The 19,892-nt window shown below is 42.0% G+C and overlaps 1 protein-coding gene across 1 annotated transcript in view; it reads right to left on the bottom strand.

Moving 5' to 3' along the window:
* Positions 1 to 19,115, bottom strand: part of JAM3 (junctional adhesion molecule 3) — a 71,242-nt gene extending 52,127 nt beyond the window's left edge. Inside the window, exon 1 of the mRNA XM_008021574.3 lies at positions 18,905 to 19,115. Within this exon, the coding sequence (XP_008019765.3) occupies positions 18,905 to 19,115 (211 nt within the window). The remainder of the gene's footprint in view (positions 1 to 18,904) is intronic.
* Between the last annotated feature and the right edge of the window lie 777 nt (positions 19,116 to 19,892).

The following is a 19,892-nucleotide window of genomic DNA, read 5'->3' as shown; positions in this document are numbered from 1 at the left end:
AAGTGAGACCCTGTCTCCACAAAAAAACTAAAAAATTAGCTGGGCATGGCGGTAAACCCCTGTGGTCCCAGCTACATGGAAAGTTGAGACAGGAGGATTGCTCGAAACCCAGGAGTTCAAGGCTGCAGCAAACCGTGTTCTCCAGCTTGGGAGACAGAGCAAGACCCTATATCAAAAACCAAAACAACAACAACAACAACAACAAAAACACTCACACAGTTTCTGAAAATTGAAATAAGAAAACCTCTTAGGTGGACACAGCCTGTGGAACCTGGAGTCCTATCTATTTACATGGCATTTTCTTGTGCTGAACTCATTCATTCTTAATAGCTATTTATTTAATAAGCTGTTTATTTTGTATGTAAACTCACTGATTTGTACTGGCAGCTCTTTTACTTAAAAATATGCTGGAATTTCCACTAAAGCCTCTTATTATTCAAAGTTTGCTAGTTCAGGCATGAAAATTTCCCTTAGGCATAGGAGATGTAATCTTTTCTACAAATATCACTGAACCACTTTTTAAATCCAAGAATGTCAAAGAGAAATTTTTCTTCTTTACTCATGAAACTTAAAACCAGATTTTTGTTTTCTTTAAAAAAAAAACAAACCCAGGATAATCATCTGTCCTCTAGATAAAATATTTTTCCAATATACGAAAATAGATTTTAAAACTTGCTATCTCATCTAACTAAGCCATAAGGGGAGCTTTTTAAAGAGAAGGTTATTGTAAATTAGAATTGTAACCTATAGTTTTGAAGAACCAGAGGACTCATAATACTTCAGAACTCAGAAGGAATAAAGCAAAGCAGAGAATAATATTTTATATTTGCATAATATTTTATAACTTAAAATTCTGTTTACACACACAATATTATTTGGTCCTTGTAATGATTCTATAAGGTGGAAATTACGATCATCTTTCTGCAGATTAAGAGGATAGGGCTCAAATATGTGAGGAGATTATTACAACCTCAAAACTACAAAGTATCAGCAATCAAAGCAGAACCCAGGTCTTCGAACGCCAAATTATTTTAAAATAAAGATAAAACACACAAACTAGTCCACGGCCTCTCATCTGTCAAAGCTATAACTTCCAAAAGAGCTAGTGAAGTTCCTGCCCCACTTGCAAACCCACAACTAAAGAAGAGAAACTCACCTCCTTACACTGTGATGTTCTCTCATCAATGAGTATTTGTATATATACGATGTTCCAAATATTACACTACACAGAAGACAAGCTCCCCGTCCTCAAGTCACAGACTATTTAGAGCCAAGATACACACAGAGGAATTGCATATTGCCATTAAAGATTTAAATTAGTAGGTCAATACAACAACAAATGATATGATTCAAGGAAGACTATGACTGGGGTAGTCACAGTGGAGCCTCCAACAGGAAAACAAACATGAAGTTATGAATATGAAATTAGGTACAAAGAATGTTTGTTAAGAATGAAAACAGAAATCACAAAAATATTACAAATTTTAAAAGCTGGCAACACAAAACAAAATTTAGAAAAGTAACAATATGTTTATTAATTCCTTAGTCTCTATAATGTTTGCCACATATTTAGGATCTTTGATCACCTCATCATATGCCCATGATTTTGTAATACTGTCTAGGAAATAATAGTTAAGACTTTCCTTTAGCGTGGTTAATTTTAAAATTTAATATTAACAGTTTGGAATGGTTTCTTTCTACTTCATAACTCATTATTGAAAATCATGCAGAGTTTTAAGGACCACTGTTAAATCTGGGGGCATTTCAAGTTTTCTTATAGTGTGGCTAATCCTAAATACCCTTTGACATAAGAAAATTCATAACCTGGTTTTTCAACCACATCCACACTGTCATGGCATTACAGGGGCTTACACTAGCATTCATGGTAGGCCCTACAAATTCATGTTACAAACCTAGGTGAGTCAAATAAGATGGCAGAGTATTCCTGGCAGCCATTCCAACACCGAGATGCCCAGCAACAGCAACTATACACAGCAGTGGCTGTGGACCACGTAAGTTATCCCACTAACCCAAACTGAATATGCTCCCAATTCGAGTTCCCTCGGCTGGGAAAAAAGCCAGTGGCAATTTAATACTACCCAACATGAAGAGAAGTATGACACAGGGAAGAAGAGTGGAAGAAGAGAACCATCTTAACCGACCACAGCTAAAGCATCTTATTTTGAAAATGTGAGGACACAATGCTAGGTGAAATTCAGGGTCTTGTAAGTGGTTCCTTTGTAAGCGAGGGGCTCTAAAACTGGTTAGATGAACTTCCCTTTAAATCTGCCTCTGAATAATTAAGAACCAAATGAACTGTAACATAATAGTAATGGAAATAGTGGCAGGAGCAACAGTAACAGTAAATCTCTACCACGTATTGATGAAAAACAAAACCTAACTGAGAGCTTACTACTATGACAGGTACTCTGCTAAGCGCTTCACATGAATTAACTTACTTTAATTTTACTGTATTAATTTTATTTTAGTGTCATTTTTGTTACTTTTAGACACTCTGACAGATTTATACATAGTCACTATTTTGTAAAACAACCCTACAAAGCTACTTTACATTATTACTTCTCTTTTATAGATAAGGAAATTGACTTCAACAATCACACAGCAGAGCTGAGATTGAAACCTAGGTCTATCTATGCTCCTTCAGGATAGGAATTCAGAAGAGGGAGAGACCACCTCAGTGAAGAGATCCACTGAAAAGGCTTTACAGATAGGCATATGAAGCTGGATGTTGGGGAATGAGTTAAGAGATGAACAGAAAGACAAGATGATGACCTGCATTTGAGGCAGATGGGCCATGGTAACAAAAGAAGAAAAATGGAAATGCACAGGGTTATTCAGAAGACAGTGAATAACTCTACAGAGCCAAAGACCGTGCTACAAATCCTGTGATCCCCCCGTAGAAAATGAATTAAAGTCTTATGACCCATGTTCTCCTTATTATGTAGCCATAAGCTTTCTTTTACATAGAACAAAGAGAAAAAAAAATATTTCTTTAGAGTCCAATTCCATCTCCCCAATTCTCTATGAAAGGGCAGATGCGAAGAGCGTGCACAGAAGTGCCCCATCTCTGTCACCTGGAAAGCCAAATCCAGTGACTTCTGCCTTGATGGAAGGTGATTTCCACTGGAAACAGGTTTTACACCAAGCATGTCACATCATGATTCCACTACAGAGGAGGTACAGAAAAGGACCCATCATGGACGCTTAAAATCAGAGCCTCTAAACTCCAGCTAATTTTCTTCCTCAAGGTTTCATTAGAAGAGGTTTTTTGTGTTGTTTTGTTTTTTAATGTGAGCTAAAAGGTGCTGTTCACACATGAGAATAATGACAACTAAAGTTTTAACAGATTTTACTTACTTTGCACGTAGGAAACGTAGTTGACAAGAAAGGCACAGAAAGGAAAATCTGTGAGTTCAGGAGAGAGCAAAACAAAAACACTCCTCCTCAAAAAGTTAACGGACTCTGAACTCACTTGAAGGAATAGTTTTCTGCAATTTGCAAACAGCATGTGGGATATTAGCCCCAGGGTAGTAAAGGAGAAAATATTTGTTCTGGCTTCCATAAAATCCAAATCCCTCACCCAATGTTATAAAAACCTCCTCTCCCCACTATTGCCTATGCTGGACAGAGAGAAAGAGGGAGGGAGAAAAAGGGAACGACAGGGAGTGATCTGCTGTAAATGGACACCAGAGCCGGATGAAAGAGGAATTCCACCAATTTCATCTCAGCATTTTGTTCTATTTTTCATATGCCTTAAGTCTGCACAAGCTGTACTAACAGGATGAAACACTGTGAAAATCACAGAAGTAAGCATCTCTAAAATTACATGCATAATCTGTTTTCAATTTAAATCGAAGTCTCATCTCTGACCTACCTCTAGAGAGTAACTTAAGCTGGAAATACATATAGAAAATGATCAGATGTTTGACACTAACAGTCATCACCCACAAAATAGAGAAGTCAGGCTTCAACAGAATTCATGAAAAGAATAAATAAGAGAATAACATAATGCTTTTGCATACCACTCTTGAAGTTTACATGCAGTTAGCATCTATTTCAGCAGACACTCTAAAAATATGTGTCCTCTATAGGGATCCTGGGCCCTAAAGCAGGCTTCTCAACCCGAGGTGATGCATAAATGGTCTTCTGGGGGGGTTACAAATCCCCCAAAACAGTATATAAAACTTTCCATGCATATGCATTATATTAGTCTGTTTTCATGCTGCTGATAAAGACATACCCAAGACTGGGCAATTTACAAAAGCAATAGGCTTATCGTAGTTACAGTTCCACGTGGCTAGGAAGGCCTCATAATCACGGCAGAAGGTGAAAAGCACATCTCACATGGCAGCAGACAAGAGAAGAGCTTGTGCAAGGAAACTCCCCTTTCTGAAACCATCAAATCTCGTAAGACTTATTCACTATCATGAGAACAGCATGAGAAAGACCCACCCCCATGATTCAATTATCTCCCATCGAATCCCTCCCACAATACGAAGAAATTACAGAAGCTACAAGATGAGATTTGGGTGGGGACACAGAGCCAAACCGTATCATTCCACCCCGGCCCCTCCCAAATCTCATGTCCTCACATTTCAAAACCAATGATACCTTCCCAACAGTCCCCAAAAAGTTTAGCTCATTTCAGCATTAACTCAAAAGTCCACAGTCCAAAGTCTCATCTGAGACAAGGCAAGTCCCTTCTGCCTATGAACCTGTAAAATCAAAAGCAAGTTAGTTACTTCCTAGATACAATGTGGTACAGGCATTAGGTAAATAAAGCCATTCCAAATGGGAGAAACTGGCCAAGACAAAGGAGCTATAGGCCCCATGCAAGTCCAAAATCCAACAAGGCAGTCAAATCTTAAAGCTCCAAAATGATCTCCCTTGACTCCAAGTCTCACATCCAGGTCACACTGACATAAGAGGTGGGTTCCCATGGTCTTGGACAGTTCCCCACCTGTGGCTTTGCAGGATACAGCCTCACTCCCCACTGCTTTCACAGGCTGGTGTTGAGTGTCTGTGGCTTTTCCAGGTGCATGGTGCAAGCTGTCAGTGGATCTATCATTCTGGGGTCTGGAGGATGGTGTGGTCCTCTTCTCACAGCTCCACTAGGTGGTACCCCAGCAGGGACTCTGTGTGGGGGATCTGACATTTTCCCCATTGTCTTGGGGATTAACATTTGGCTCCTCGTTACTTATGCAAATTTCTGCAGCCAGCTTGAATTTCTCCTCAGAAAACAAGATTTTCTTTAATATTACATTGTCCAGCTGCAAATTTTCTGAACTTTTATGCTCTGCTTCCCTTATAAAACTGAATGCCTTTAACAGCACCCAAGTCAACTCTTGAATGTTTTGCTGCTTAGGAATTTCTTCCGTTAGATATCCCAAATCATCTCTCTCAAGTTCAAAGTTGCACAAATCTCTATGGCAGGGGCAAAATGTCACCACTCTCTTAGCTAAAATATACCAAGAGTCACCTTTACTCCAGTTCCCAACAAGTTCCTCATCTCCTCATCTGAGGCCATCTCAGCCTGGATTTCATTATCCATATCATTATCAGCATTTTGGTAAAAACCATTCAACAAGTCTCTAGGAAGTTCCAAACTTTCCCACATTTTCTTGTCTTCTTCTGAGCCCTCCAAACTGTTCCAACCTCTGCCTGTTACCCAGTTCCAAAGTCACTTCCACATTTTCAAGTATTTTCAGTAGCACCCCATTCTACTGGTACCAGTTTACTCTTTTAATCTATTTTCATGCTGCTGATAAAGACATGCCTGAGACTGGGTAATTTACAAAAGAAAGAGGTTTATTAAACAGTTCCACATGGTTGGGGAGGCCTCACAATCACGGCAGAAGGTAAAAGGCACGTCTCATGTGGTGGCGACAAGAGAAGAGAGCTTGTGCAGGAAAACTCCCCTTTTTAAACCCATCAGATCTCAAGAGACTTATTAACTATCACGAGAACAGCACGGGAAAGACCCACCCCATGATTCAATTATCTGCCACTGGGTCCCTCCCACAACATGAGGAAATTACGGGAGCTACAAGATTTGGGTGGGGACACAGAGCCAAGCCATATCAAGCATAAAAGCACTTTTTGGAGGAGTCCATAGATTTCATCTTTTCCTATAAAGTAGTCAAAACCTAAGCTATTTCACTGACGTTACCCCAAGATCTAAAACTGTCTGGCAAATAAAAGATTGAGATTTTTTTTTTTACTCAGCTACTGCTTTAGTGATTCACAGCAAAGGTTCTTAGCTCATTCTTTATCACCAGTGGACTTACCAGCTAGACCAAATATGGTCAGACTGAAAACTTCATATCTGATGCTTACAAATCAGATTGAATTAAAAATAGCAACCCAACCAATTGGTTATCCATTTTTTCTTCCTGGTAAACAAACACAGGAATTCTTGAAACACTAGATCTAGTAAGTAAAGCTGTAGATTTAAAAAACAAAAAAAGAACAAAAAAAACACAACAGTTTTCTGAATAAATTTTTCCAACCTCTCAGGATGGAGGAGGGCTTCAAACCAAGTTTACCTGGCTACAAAACACACCTAAACTTTCAGAAGAGGAAGATATTTCTGTTGACTACATTTTCAAAACCTTCAAGTGCAATTATAATTAACAAATATGAACTAATTCAATTAATCAGTTACAAATTTATATGCCTACAAAGTCACTCCTTTGGATCTAAAACTCATATACCTAAGGTGGGTTAGCTGGTAAGAAAGGGAAAGAAATGTGGATGTTTTGGTGGTAGTGTGAGAGAGGTGGGGTTTAAATTACTTTCAAGTGATTTGGATTACAACCAATATTATTTCCCCAAGGTCCAAAAAATGAATCACATGCAAAGCTAAGAAACGAATCCAAAATGCCTAACACCCACGATACTGTGCTCTTTTTTTCACCCAGAAAACTATCTGAAAGGCTGCAAACAACAGAGCCTTCCAGAGATGCAGTGGGTGGTTTTTGTCCACACAGTACATCGGATGGCACCTTTCAGTAAACCAGCACTTCATCCTGTGGAGAACGGAATCTCAGATTTCAGCTGGAAAGCTCAGTAAAGTTACTTTTGTACTTTGTCCCTGAATGTCTTCATCTACAGCTGTTACTAGTAGACTAAGTAGGTGCTGTTTCAGGTGGCTGTCTAGTGTGGAATAGTTGTAATTCTCCAAATTTTAAGTTAATGATAAATGTTTGCTTTTCAGACAAACTAATTCAAGAACAGAGATTATAGCTACAGAGTTGGGCATATTTTTTAAATAAGAGCGCCCCATCCTTAAAGCAGTGATTCTTAGGGAGAGACATACAACCTCAACCCTCAAGAATATCAGAACTTCCTGGGGATGTATGCAATGAAAAAAACAGCAAATATTTAAGTTCATAATTTTGTTTTGTTTTGAGATGGAGTTTCCCTCTTATTGCCAAGGCTGGAGTACAATGGCGCAATCTCGGCTCACCACAACCTCCACCTCCCAGGTTCAAGCAATTCTCCTGCCTCAGCTTCCCGAGAAGCTGGGATTACAGGCACATGTCACCACACCAGGCTAATTTTTTTTATTTTTAGTAGAGAGAGGGTTTCTCCATGTTGGTCAGGCTCGTCTCGAACTCCCGACCTCAGGTGATCTACCTGCCTTGGCCTCCCAAAGTGAGCCACTGCGCTCAGCCCATAATTTTGTATTTAAAAAAGGAAAACAAAAACATTACCCTTACAACAAGAACAGTTAAAGAAGAGTGTGTGACTCTTCCATTAACGAGAGGGGGAACAGGTGAAGTAAAGTTGCTATTCCTGTTTTCAGAAGTGTAGCTGATTAGGTGCCATGAAGGGCCCTTCTGCTCCAACAACGAGATCCCGCAAAAGTCACAGTTTTTACTCCACGTCTCACAAGGAAGTGGGGGAATCTTTAAAAGGACAAACTGATACAGCTGTAGGCTAAAACCAGAGAGCAGAAAGACGGGTGAGGAGTGTTAAACTGAGAGCAAAGGCTCATTTTAACACTTCAGTGGGCTGGGCACGGTGGCTCATGCCTGTAATCCCAGCACTTTGGGAGGCCAAGGCAGGCGGATTACCTGAGGTCAGGAGTTTGAGACCAGCCTGGCCAACATGGCGAAACCCCGTCTCTACTAAAAATACAAAAATTAGCCAGGCGTGGTGGTGAGCACCTGTAATCCCAGCTACTTGGGAGGCTGAGGCAGGAGAATCGCTTGAACCTGGAAGGTGGTGGTTGCAGTGGGCCGAGATCATGCCACTGCACTCCAGCCTGGGCAACAGAGTGAGACTCCAACTTAAAAACAAACAAACAAACATGTCAGTGGGGACACTGAGCCCTCGGACCAGCAGAAAGGCAGGTAAGAGGAAAGCAGCGCCTGAGATTTTTAAGTAATGCCAGAGATCCTGAAAGAGCTAGTCACCCCAGAGAGAGGCTGTCCTGTCACTCAGTGGAAGGCCACACTCTCAAGAAAAAGCATCCTTGGCCAGGCACAGTGGCTCACACCTGTAATCCCAGCACTTTGGGAGGCTGAGGCGGGTGGATCACCTGAGTTCAGGAGTTCAAGACCAGCCTGGCCAACAAGGTGAAACACTGTCTCTACTAAATGTACAAAAATTAGCCAGGTGTGGTGGCAGGTACCTGTAATCCCAGCTACTCGGGAGGCTGAGGCAGGAGAATCGCTTAAGGCTGCAGTGAGCCAAGACTGTCACTGCACTCCAGCATGGGCAAAAGAGCAAAACTCCATCTCAAAAAAAAAAAAAAAAAAACAGCATCCTTGGCATAGTAATATCCAGAATCTATAAGGAACTTAAACAACTCAACAAGAAAAAAACAACCCCATTAAAAAGTGGGCAAGACATAAACAGATACTTCTCAAAAGACATGTATGTGGCCAACACACATACCAAAAAATGCTCAACATCACTCATCATCAGAGAGATGCAAATCCAAACCACAGTGACATGCCATCTCACACCAGTCAGAATGGCTATTAAAGAATCAAAAAACAGGCCGGGTGCGGTGGCTCGCGCATGTAATCCCAGCACTTTAGGAGGCCAAGGCGGGCAGATTACCTAAGGTCAAGAGTTCGAGACCAGTCTGGCCAACATGGCAAAACCCTGTCTCTACTAAAAATACAAAAATTAGTTGGGCATGATGGCAGGAGCCTGTAATCCCAGCTACTTGGGAGGCTGAGGTAGGAGAATTGCTTGAACCCAAGAGGCAGAGGTTGCAGTGAGCCAAGATCGTACCACTACACTCCAACTTGGGCAACAGAGCAAGACTTCATCTCAAAAAAAAAAAAAAAAAAAAAAAAAGCAATAGATGTTAGTGAGATCGCAAAGAAAGGGGAACGCTCATACTGTTGGTGGGAATGAAAATTAGTTCAGGCCCCGTGAAAAGCTTGGACACATCCAAAAGAAAAGTTTGGACATTTCTCAAATAACTAAAAGCAGAACTACCATTCAACCTGGCAATCCCATTACTGGGTATATACCCAAAGGAAAATAAATCATTCTATCAAAAAGACACACGTACTTGTATATTTATCACAGCACAACTGACAATAGTACAGACATGGAATCATGCTAGCTGCCCACAAATGGTGGACTGAATAAAGAAAATGTGGTGGCTCATGCCTCTCAACTCAGCTATTTGGGAGGCTGAGGTAGAAGGACCACTTGAGACTGGGAGTTCTAGACCAGCGTGGGCAATATAGTTGGACCCCGTGTCTAAAAAAGTTAAATAAATAAAATAAAAAATAGTTCCCCAGGTGTGGTGGTGCATACCAATAGAAAAACAAAAGAGAAAGCATCCTTGGGTTAGGCCTAGATTTTCATAGATTAATATCAACCAAATATCCATTTATAATACAAGCAAAGAAACCACCATATGTACAAGTCATAAGAAATAACAAACAACAGATTTAGATCTCTAAGAACTTCAGATATTGGCTGGGTGCGGTGGCTCAAACCTGTAATCCCAGCACTTTGGGAGGCCGAGATGGGCGGATCACGAGGTCAGGAGATCGAGACCATCCTAGCTAACACCTGGCTAACACGGTGAAACCCCGTCTCTACTAAAAATACAAAAAATCAGCCGGGCGTGGTGGCGGGCTCCTGTAGTCCCAGCTACTCGGGAGGCTGAGGCAGGAGAATGGCGTAAACCCGGGAGGCGGAGCTTGCAGAGAGCTGAGATTGTGCCACTGCACTCCAGCCTGGGCGACAGACCGAGACTCTGTCTCAAAAAAAAAAAAAAAAAAAAAAAAGAACTTCAGATATTTGAAATATCACATATGGAATATAAAACAGCTGTGCACACAATGTTTCAAAAATCTGAAAAGGAGTAAGCCAGGTGCGGTGGCTCACGCCTGTGATCCAATACTTTGGGAGGCCGAGGCGGGCAGATCACCTGAGGTCAGGAATTCGGAACCAGTCTGACCAACATGGAGAAACCTCGTCTCTACTAAAAATACAAAAATTAGCCAGCGTGGTGGCGGCCACCTGTAATCCCAGCTACTCCAGAGGCTGAGGCAGGAGAACTGCTTGACCCCAGGAGGTGGCAGTTGCGGTGAGCCAAGATCACACCATTGCGCTCCAACCTGGGCAACAACAGCAGAACTCCCTCTCAAAAAAAAAAGAAAAGGAGTAAGAAAACTAAGCAAGCAAAAAGTGATTTGATTATTAAAAAAACCAAGCAAAATTTTAGAAATGAAAAATATAATTGGTGAAAAAACTCTGGCCATTGGTTAAATAATAGGTTAGATACAGTTGGAAGCAGAAGTAGTTAGCTGTAAAACAAAAATGAATAAAGAACCCAGAATAGCACACAGAGAGAATAACACAAAAAAATGACAAAAAGCTTAACAGAATTGGAGGACAGAATGACTACATATGTTTAATCGCAGTCACAGAAGGGAAAAATTAAGCAGGTAGAAGCTAGGTGATATCTGAATAGATAAGAACTGAGAATTCTCAAGAAAGAAATTCACAGGAATACAAACCACAACATATAACAAATAGAATAACTGAAAAGAAATTCAGGCAGGGCATGGTGGTACATGCCTATAATCCCAGCACTTTGGGAGGCTAAGGCAGTAGGATCCCTTGAACTCAGGAGTTCAAGATCAGCCTGGGGAACATAGTAAAACCTTGTCTCTACAAAAAAAAGGTCTAAAAAATTAGCCAGGTGAAGTGCTGCCCATCTGCAGTCCTGGCTACTTGGGAGACTGAGGCAGGAGGATGACTTGAGCCCACGAGGTCAAGGCTGCAGTCAGCCGTGATGTACCACTGCACTCCAACCTGGGCAACAGAGCTAGACCCTGTCTGAAAAAACAGTAAGAAGAAAGAAAGAAAAGGAAAAGAAAGTCACCCTATACACCTTGTAGTAATATTTTAGAATGCCAAAGACAAAGAAAGGATTTTAAAGTAGCTGGAAAGAAGACAGGCAACCTAGAAGACCAAAGATATGAATGACTACAAACATCACAACAGTAATAAATGGAAACCAGAAAGCATATGTAGTCCAAGCTCTAGAACAAAATAACTGTCAACCTAAGATTATGTATCTAGCAAATCTTTATTTCAAGAACAAAATTAGCCATATTTTCAGATATAAACAAAAACTAGTTCAACATTAAGAGACCTACACTGAAAGAAGTTTCCTTGAACTATTCTAACAGCTTCCTAATTGACCTCCCTCTCCAATCTTCTCTAATATTCCTAAAACAATTCTGATCATATTACTTTCCTGCTTGAAACTGCCAGATGAATTTCTAGACCCTACATAATAAAGTCCAAATTTCTTAGCTGGGCATTTAAAGTGCTTTACAATGTAGTTACTTGCCAATGTTCTCTTTGACGGACAATCTGCCTCTTCAATTTACTAGCTGTGACCTTGGGGCAGGTAATTAGCCTACCCAAGCCTAAGGCTCAGTATCTGTAAAATGAAACTTCTAAAACTGCTGAGACCAACTGCAATAGCTCAGATGGTATGGACTGAATGTATGTGTCCCCACAAAGTTCACATGATGAAACCCTAACCCTGAAGTGATGGCATTAGGAGGTAGTGCCTTTGGAAGGTAATTAGGTTAAATGAGATCATGAGATGAAAACTCCATCATGGGCTTAGTGCCCTTATAAGAGACTCCACAGCTCTCTTTTTCTCCACCATGTGAGGACACAGCAGTATGCAAGCCAGGAATGGGGCCCTCATCAGGAACCCAATCTGTAGGCACTTCATCTTGGACATCCCAGGCTCCAGAACCCGTGAAATAAATGTCTTATTTATGCCACCCTGTTTGTGGTATTCTGTTATAGAAGCCCAATCTCACTAAGACCCCAGCTAGAGCAATAAGCACAATGCTATCACATAGTTTTCAGTAACTGGCAGGTGTTATTAATCATTATAACTCACTCATCCCAAAATACAACATATGCATTCCCAAGTCCATGCCTTTGCCCAGTTTCCTCCACCTTCCCATCCACACTCCTGTCCCTCCCAAATCTATACTTAACTCAGTCAAATTATCTGTACAAGTCCAGCTCCTTCTTGAAATTCTCCTCCACCAGGTCAGCCCAGACAGAGTAAGTGCTCTCACTTCTAAACCCATAGGATATTTACCCAAACGCTGCTCTGTTATTTAACTAAACTATATGTTCCCTCTGGTAAAGAAAAGACATTATCTTAAGTTCTCCTGTTTTGCCCATGGAGTGCTTTACTGCCATGAAGATGGAGACTACCAAATAAATATGGATTGGCTGATTAAGTTTCAGTACCCCGACAGAGATGCTTTAAAGGAAAAACATGCCCACCCCCCCCCCCACACACACAAAAAGCAGCTGTCTTTGGATTTGTTGCATTGTCTCTAAGCTTCCAGACAGCTGCACTTCATTCTAAAGACACTAAATACGTTCCTTAGAGAAAGACATCCAACAAGGAAGTCCATGTTGGGCAGGAAGAAGCGATGGGGCACATCAGCTGACAGTGTGCTTCAGGAAACATCTTTCAGAGTCCAGTTTCAACAGAAGTCAATTGCACCCTGTATTTTTATCACTCAAGAGGAAGAAAACAGAGATCTTCCAGGGGCTGCCACAGGGTAGGTGCTCCATAATTTTTGGCTCACTTTGAACAGGTGAACCAAGGCCATTACTCAGATCATTTTGTCTGTGTTCAAAAAGAAGTGGGGAGGCGGTAATCTCGGCAGCTCTCAGTTTTCCAGCTAACCATTTGCTGAGGACACCACAGCTGACTCCCCCACCCAAAAGTCAGTGGCAACTAATCTCTCAAATGAGTCACAAAGAATACATTATCAAGAAACTGAACTTCCAGTCAGCCACTCCTTCATCCAATGTGGCTGATACTAAGAGGCTAGAAAAGGCACAATCCACATGCTGTCACATTAAACAAACAAATTACATTTTCCCATCACTAGTGCCAAATACAAATTCCACTATTGTATCTACTGGAAGCCAAACCAAGATGCAATTTTTTTCATTACACAAAAAATATCCTCATTAAATAACGTTTGGAAAACAGACAAAGGAATAAAAGAATCAACCAGGAAAACCAAAACAACGAGAAGCAGAAAACAATTGGCTAGAACAATTCCACTCATAAACAGCCCCTATCAACATTCTGGTTCATTTTCATCCTGTTTTTTTCCCCCTAAGCATAGATGTTTTGTGTAATTGTAACCATACAGTATATACTAGTACACCTGCAGCTTGTGTCACTTAAATGATATCATAAGCATTTCTCCATCTTTTTCTCCTTAACCTTGCAAAAAAGCAGACGGCAGAAAGATTCTGAAATTAAACCAAGTCAATAAATTCTACCATTCTCTTTCTTCCACCATAACTACTGTAGTAAAAACTGACACTTTTCCAGAAGTTCCTAGGGCCACTAGAAATAAGATTTTGTTTGTTTGTTTGTTTTTTTTTGAGACAGAGTCTCGCTCTGTCGCCCAGGCTGGAGTGCAGCGGCGCGATCTCGGCTCACTGCAAGCTCCGCCGCCTCCCGGGTTCACGCCATTCTCCTGCCTCAGCCTCCCTAGAAGCTGGGACTACAGGCGCCCGCCACCACGCCCAGCTAATTTTTTTGTATTTTTAGTAAAGATGGGGTTTCACCGTGTTTGCCAGGATGGTCTTGATCTCCTGACCTCGGGATCCGCCCGCCTCGGCCTCCCAAAGTGCTGGGATTACAGGCGTGAGCCACCGCGCCCGGCCAAGATTTTTTTTTTTTAAATGCCTTGACACAAAGAGAGTGTCTAAGAAATGTTAACTCACTTTCAAGTGACAAAGAGACACAAACTGAATATTTACTAGAATCACCTCTGGAAAGATAGAAAAAAATCAAATTCAGCCTCTGTTACCAACAAATTTTTTTACTGTCATTGAGAAGATACAGTACGCTCACACCTAACAATTAAAGCCCAATGTAAACTGCAGTCAGTTACCTTGACTCTCTAAGGGCTGGCGATGTTTTACTCATTTTGCAACCCTAGCACACAGAACAGTGCCTGACACATCATAGATACTCAATAAATGGCTGTTGTACTAAACTGAACTAAAGGCTATGATCTAAGCTTATTTCGAGATAGGAAGGATCACTGTGGGCTGTGGGCTGAGGTTGTCAAACACAGCAGACAGCATGAATATGGCAAAATTTGATTTTGGCAATAATTTTCAGGAGGAAGGTTGAACCATAGAAACCTTGGGAAACTCTGCAAATGAAAGATAACTAAGAAAAACTGTTCACACAGTCCTAACTATATTAAATAGTTTGATGTCTTTATACAAGCAGCACTGAAACCTCTGCTGTATGTATTAACTAGTCATGGGAAATGTAATATATAACACAAAACAGATACTACTTAAAACCAAAAGAAACTCACCAACACAAAACACTACAGCATTCCTGGGACATCAGAACACGGGCTAACTCTCAGGAAGCTTTCTGTGTGCCACGCCAAGAAGCAAAGAGACCGTCAATTAAGGCGTTAGCTCTCCATATACAGCACCACAGTGGATACTGTCCTTGCTAAACTAGGTGTAAAAGAATGTGCTTACAAAAAATTTCTTTCAGGATCTCTTTACACGCCAGTGAAGCTATTTGCATATACTGCTAGAATTCTGAAACTATATACAAAGATCTGAAATTTGCATTCAACTTTAACAGTGTAACATTCACACCACCTGACTATAAACGTACCTTTTTTAATTCTTTTTTTCCCCCCCACCAAGACAGAGTTTCACTCTTGTCCCCCAGGCAGGCGTGCAGTGGCACAATTTCGGCTCACTGCAACCTCTACCTCCCAGGTTCAAGTGATTCTCCTGCCTCAGCCTCCAGAGTAGCTGGGACAGCAGGTGCGCACCACCACACCCGACTAATTTTTGTATTTTTAGTAGAGACGGGGTTTCACCATGTTGGCCAAGATGTTGTTGATCTCCTGACCTTATGATTTGCCTGCCTCGGCCTCCCAAAGTGCTGGCACAAGCCACCGCACCCTGCCAACTATAAACATACCTTAAAAGAGAATCCAGCTGGGCACAGGGGCTCACGCCTGTAATCTCAGCACTTTGGGAGGCCAAGGTGGGCAGGTCAGTTGAGGTCAAGAGTTCAAGACCAGCTTGGCCAACATAGTGAAACCCCATGTCTACTAAAAACAATACAAACATTCGCCAGGCAAGGTGGCACGCATCTGTAATCTCAGCTTCTCGGGAGGCTGATGCAGGAGAACGGCTTGAAACTGGGAGGCGGAGTTTTGCAGTGAGCTTTGCAGTGAGCTGAGCTCATGTCACTGCATCAGAAACTCTGTCTCAAAAAAAAAAAAATTCCAACTTCACTACTAGGGTATTCTTCAGCAGATTCCATACATCCTAACTTCATTCACACATATTTTCCTTTCTTTTATTACATTTGTGCTTTTAAAAAAATTCAAAGAATTTATGGAGAAGGAATTTGCTAATATCACATCTCTAACAGCTGCTAGTTGAATGTACTAAATTCATAGCTGTGTCTGTTACATTATGTGGTCAACTTATACTTGATGAAAGTCTGGTTGCTTTCAAAAGAACTGATTTAAACCCACCCCATGGAGTTTCTTTAAAAACAAGTTCCATAGAGCGTAGGGGTTGTGTGGATAATTCTGCCTGGATGTAATACTGCAATTACTTATGATTAAGTATCTCTAGTACTTATCCATTCAGTCTCCTTAGCCTGAAGCACTGAAGAACAAATGCCCATCAACAAGTCATGTGGGAATGAGCAGCTGATATAAAGTACTGCATGCTTTCAAGACAGGTGTTCTTTGTTTTTTTAAAAACATACATACAAGTCTGACAACGATTATATCTGCCGGATAATTAAGAATTACAACAACACAAAAGAATATGCCATTCTAAAAAATGGTACTGGAGTCCAAACAAATGCAAATAAAAGAATTGAACATTTTTTCAAAAATTTCCCAGAAATTTTGATTTTCAGATTTTGACATGTTTCAGCACACAAATTGTCTTATCTGAAGAATGAAAACTGTTACTGTTTTAATTCTAAATAAGGCACTTCTCTCTGGAATATCAAAGATTTAGAAACCTAACACTAATTAGTACACAATCACTCAAAAGAGAGATGTGGCATAGCATTTGTAAAGCTGAGCCACGCCTGTCATGAGTCAACAAAAGAATATTTTACATACACACCACATAGTGTTGAAAACTTGACAATTTGTTTAAACTGATCCATTGAAAGAACTCCCCCGTCAAATGGAATAATACAAATAACTAAAAATTGGATTAACACAAGTAATGAAGGATATCACTGCCGACAAGGGTGTGCATCTCACCACACTTCTGTTTCTTCATCCACAAAAGGGCACAATAATAGTAGCAACTTCTTAGAGTTATCAAGATTGAATAAATTAGTACACATTAAATTCTTGTAACAGAGCCTGGCAAAGGGTAACCACAAAATAAATGTTTGCTATTATATCAAGAACCAAAATTTTTAAAATGAAAATAAATTGTAATAGCAATTGAGAATAATCACAAAAAATAAACAAGACACAGTTGTCATGACTTCTGGAAGAACAGTTTTAGGGCATGCTTAAAGCATAAACCAAATAATGGAAAAAGAGCCCCCTACTAAAAAAAGATAGCTACATGCCTTCAAAGTGGATTAATACATCCTATCACCTCGATTCTTGGCCATTAGTACTAGTTCGCAAAATTCGATTCTTCCTCCTCTGCTCTGCATGTAAATCCCAGCCCCTACTAGCAAAAAAAGCCACAAAACGAGTCCCTTAGGGGAAGGAAATCAGGGGTTAAGGGCATGGGAAGCTCTTCGCATTTTCCAGTTTTATTAACAAACTACCAAGTTGAAATCATTCCTGAGCTAAACTGCAAAATGCCTCTGCAACAAAACGGCAAAACTTTCACGTGAGCGGATCTTTTCAACAATAGAGAGTTGTTCCAGGCTGTGAATAGGACAGTGTCAGTGCGACCAACACAGCGGGTGCTGGACATTCCTGACACCCTTGTCCCCTGGCTAGCCTTGATCGCTTATCTCCCAACTGCATTTGCTTTGGGGAATCACTTTCAGGCAAAGTATATAGACTTTGCCTTAGCGTATACCACCTACACGCTAAAACTCATCTTTTGTCACAGAGCCCATCATGAGCATCCCATTAGCATAAAGCGCCAAACACAGGAATGCTTTGTTTTCCAAAATCTGTCCGCCTTCACTCCTAAACAGTCCCTCCGTGTTTTAATTTGTATATTCTGTAAAACATCATGGGATGACGGTGGCAACTCAATTAAATAATAAAATGACCTAAGAACCGAAAAAGGTCCTGGTCTGGTTACCTGCGGATGGCTGCCAGGGGAAAAGTGTGGAGTACTGCTTTAGGTAAATATGAGGTTGAGGCTTCACTGCTTACTTAGAATGCAGCCTTGGAAAGCAGACTAGAGTTGACTCTGAAAACAGATTAATGAAACCTAACCTCACAGAGTTGCTGAAAGGAGTAAAGGAGATAATGGCTCCAAAGTGCCTACGAGATAGTACACGCTCACTTAACGAAAGCTATTTTAGTCCTCTGTACAACTGTCCAGGAAAATGTGGATCTAATGAGAATTCCAAACAGAGGGAAAGAAAATTGACAAAACTCAAGTTTATTCGTGTGTCTTGGTCAAATGCCCCGAATGCTATTTCCGGATAAGGGTCTGCGTGGTCTCCTCGGCCAGGACAGAGACAAAAAAGGTACTGGATTGATATCCATTTTATTTCTGCAAAAGAAAAGCAGCTCCTTTGTTTGTGTCGAGTCAAACGAACCGCAGATCCCCAGAAGGCTGTGCCCAGCAGCCCGCCAGGCCTCGGAGCTCTACCTCGCTGCTCCTCGGCGACGTCCCCGCTCACCGTCCCTTCTGCAGAGCACAGCACTGCTGCGCAGGGTCTTCCAGCAAGTTCCAGCGCCCACGCCGCAGCTGCCGCGCTCCCTCCAGAGGGCCGGGCCCACCGCCCGGGAGGGCCCCGCCGGGGACTAGCCCACCGCCCAGCACAGGACCCGCCCGGGAGGAGCCCGCCCCCGCGGCCCGACGGCTGTCCGGGGCCGACTCACTGCCTGGGACGCGCCCCCACCCCAAATCAGCTCCCCGCCCCGGTCCGACTGCGGCCGTCCCGGGGCCCCTCCTGCCCGCCCCCGCCCAGCCAGGCCCGAGTCCCAGCCCCGCTGCGGGAACGCGGGCGCGCGCCGCCCCTCCGGCCGGGACCCCGGGCGCCCTCGGAGCCGGGACCGCTATTCTCTCCCGGACCGGCTCCAGCCGCTTCGGCCCGCTCCGCTTCCGTCGCCCCCAACCCTAGTCTCCCAACAGCGGAAACGCGCACGCTCACCCCTGAACAGCAGCAGCAGGACGAAGTCGGGCAGCCGAGCGCAGAGCCGGAGTCGCGGCGGCCGCCTCAGCGCCATGTCGAGGGGAGCTGAGGGGCCAACGGCCGCGCGGCGCAGCTTGTAGTCCCCGCGCGCATGCGCCCAGCCCGCCAGGACGCTGCGACCCGCCCCAGTTACCATGGCGACCGCCGGGCCCAGCCGAGCCGGCACCATGGTGACAGAGGAAGCTGAAGTCTGGTTGCTTACGGATGCAGCGATGCTCTGGACCGGCACATGGGTTCTCTTTCAATGAACTTGGCGGGAGGAGAGTAAAGAAGTATGTCCAAGAGTGAAGAAGGGTATATTTCTATAGCTATAGAATAAATCCATCGCAACAGGTCACTCCTTTAAAATTTGGAACACTCCTTTAAAATTTGGGAAACAAAGTATTTCTTATTTTACAAATAAGGTTGCAGCCCAGTTATCTTGGAAGCTTTATTGCCTTCACATCTTTTGGGCCCCCAATTCCAAATGTGATGGAAGGAAAAGAGCTGAAATCTGCTTAAAACATAAGCAATACATACATTATACAATACATAAAAGTGATGTCTTGCTAAAATAATTTGTTTCTGTGGTAGATCAAAAGCATGATGGTATACCCAATAGTTTATTCTGCAGAAAAGCAGACTAATTATTTGCTCTGATTCCTGAATACTGGGAGATGGCAAAACCAGGGAAGAACAGGTAAGATGAGGACAAACAGGAAAAATGAAGAGAAGGATAAATTGAAGCAGAAATTAGATCTAAAAAAGCAGGAGTATTTAAAGTCTCACTTAATACTATGGAAAGTACTTGTAAAGCTTGTATTTTAGCAAGTATAGAAAGTACACCTCCAATGTTCCCAGAAACAACAATCTAGCAACAGAATTCTGAATATAATTGTTAGCAAAATAAGCCAGTTTCCAACTAATATTTTCAATGTTTAACTTTTTCATATACTCATGCTACCTT

Source organism: Chlorocebus sabaeus, chromosome 1 (genome assembly GCF_047675955.1).
Source record: "Chlorocebus sabaeus isolate Y175 chromosome 1, mChlSab1.0.hap1, whole genome shotgun sequence".
Classification (NCBI taxonomy): domain Eukaryota; kingdom Metazoa; phylum Chordata; class Mammalia; order Primates; family Cercopithecidae; genus Chlorocebus; species Chlorocebus sabaeus.
The sequence above is the reverse complement of the archived record's forward strand: the minus strand, read 5'-3'. Positions and strand labels throughout refer to the sequence as shown.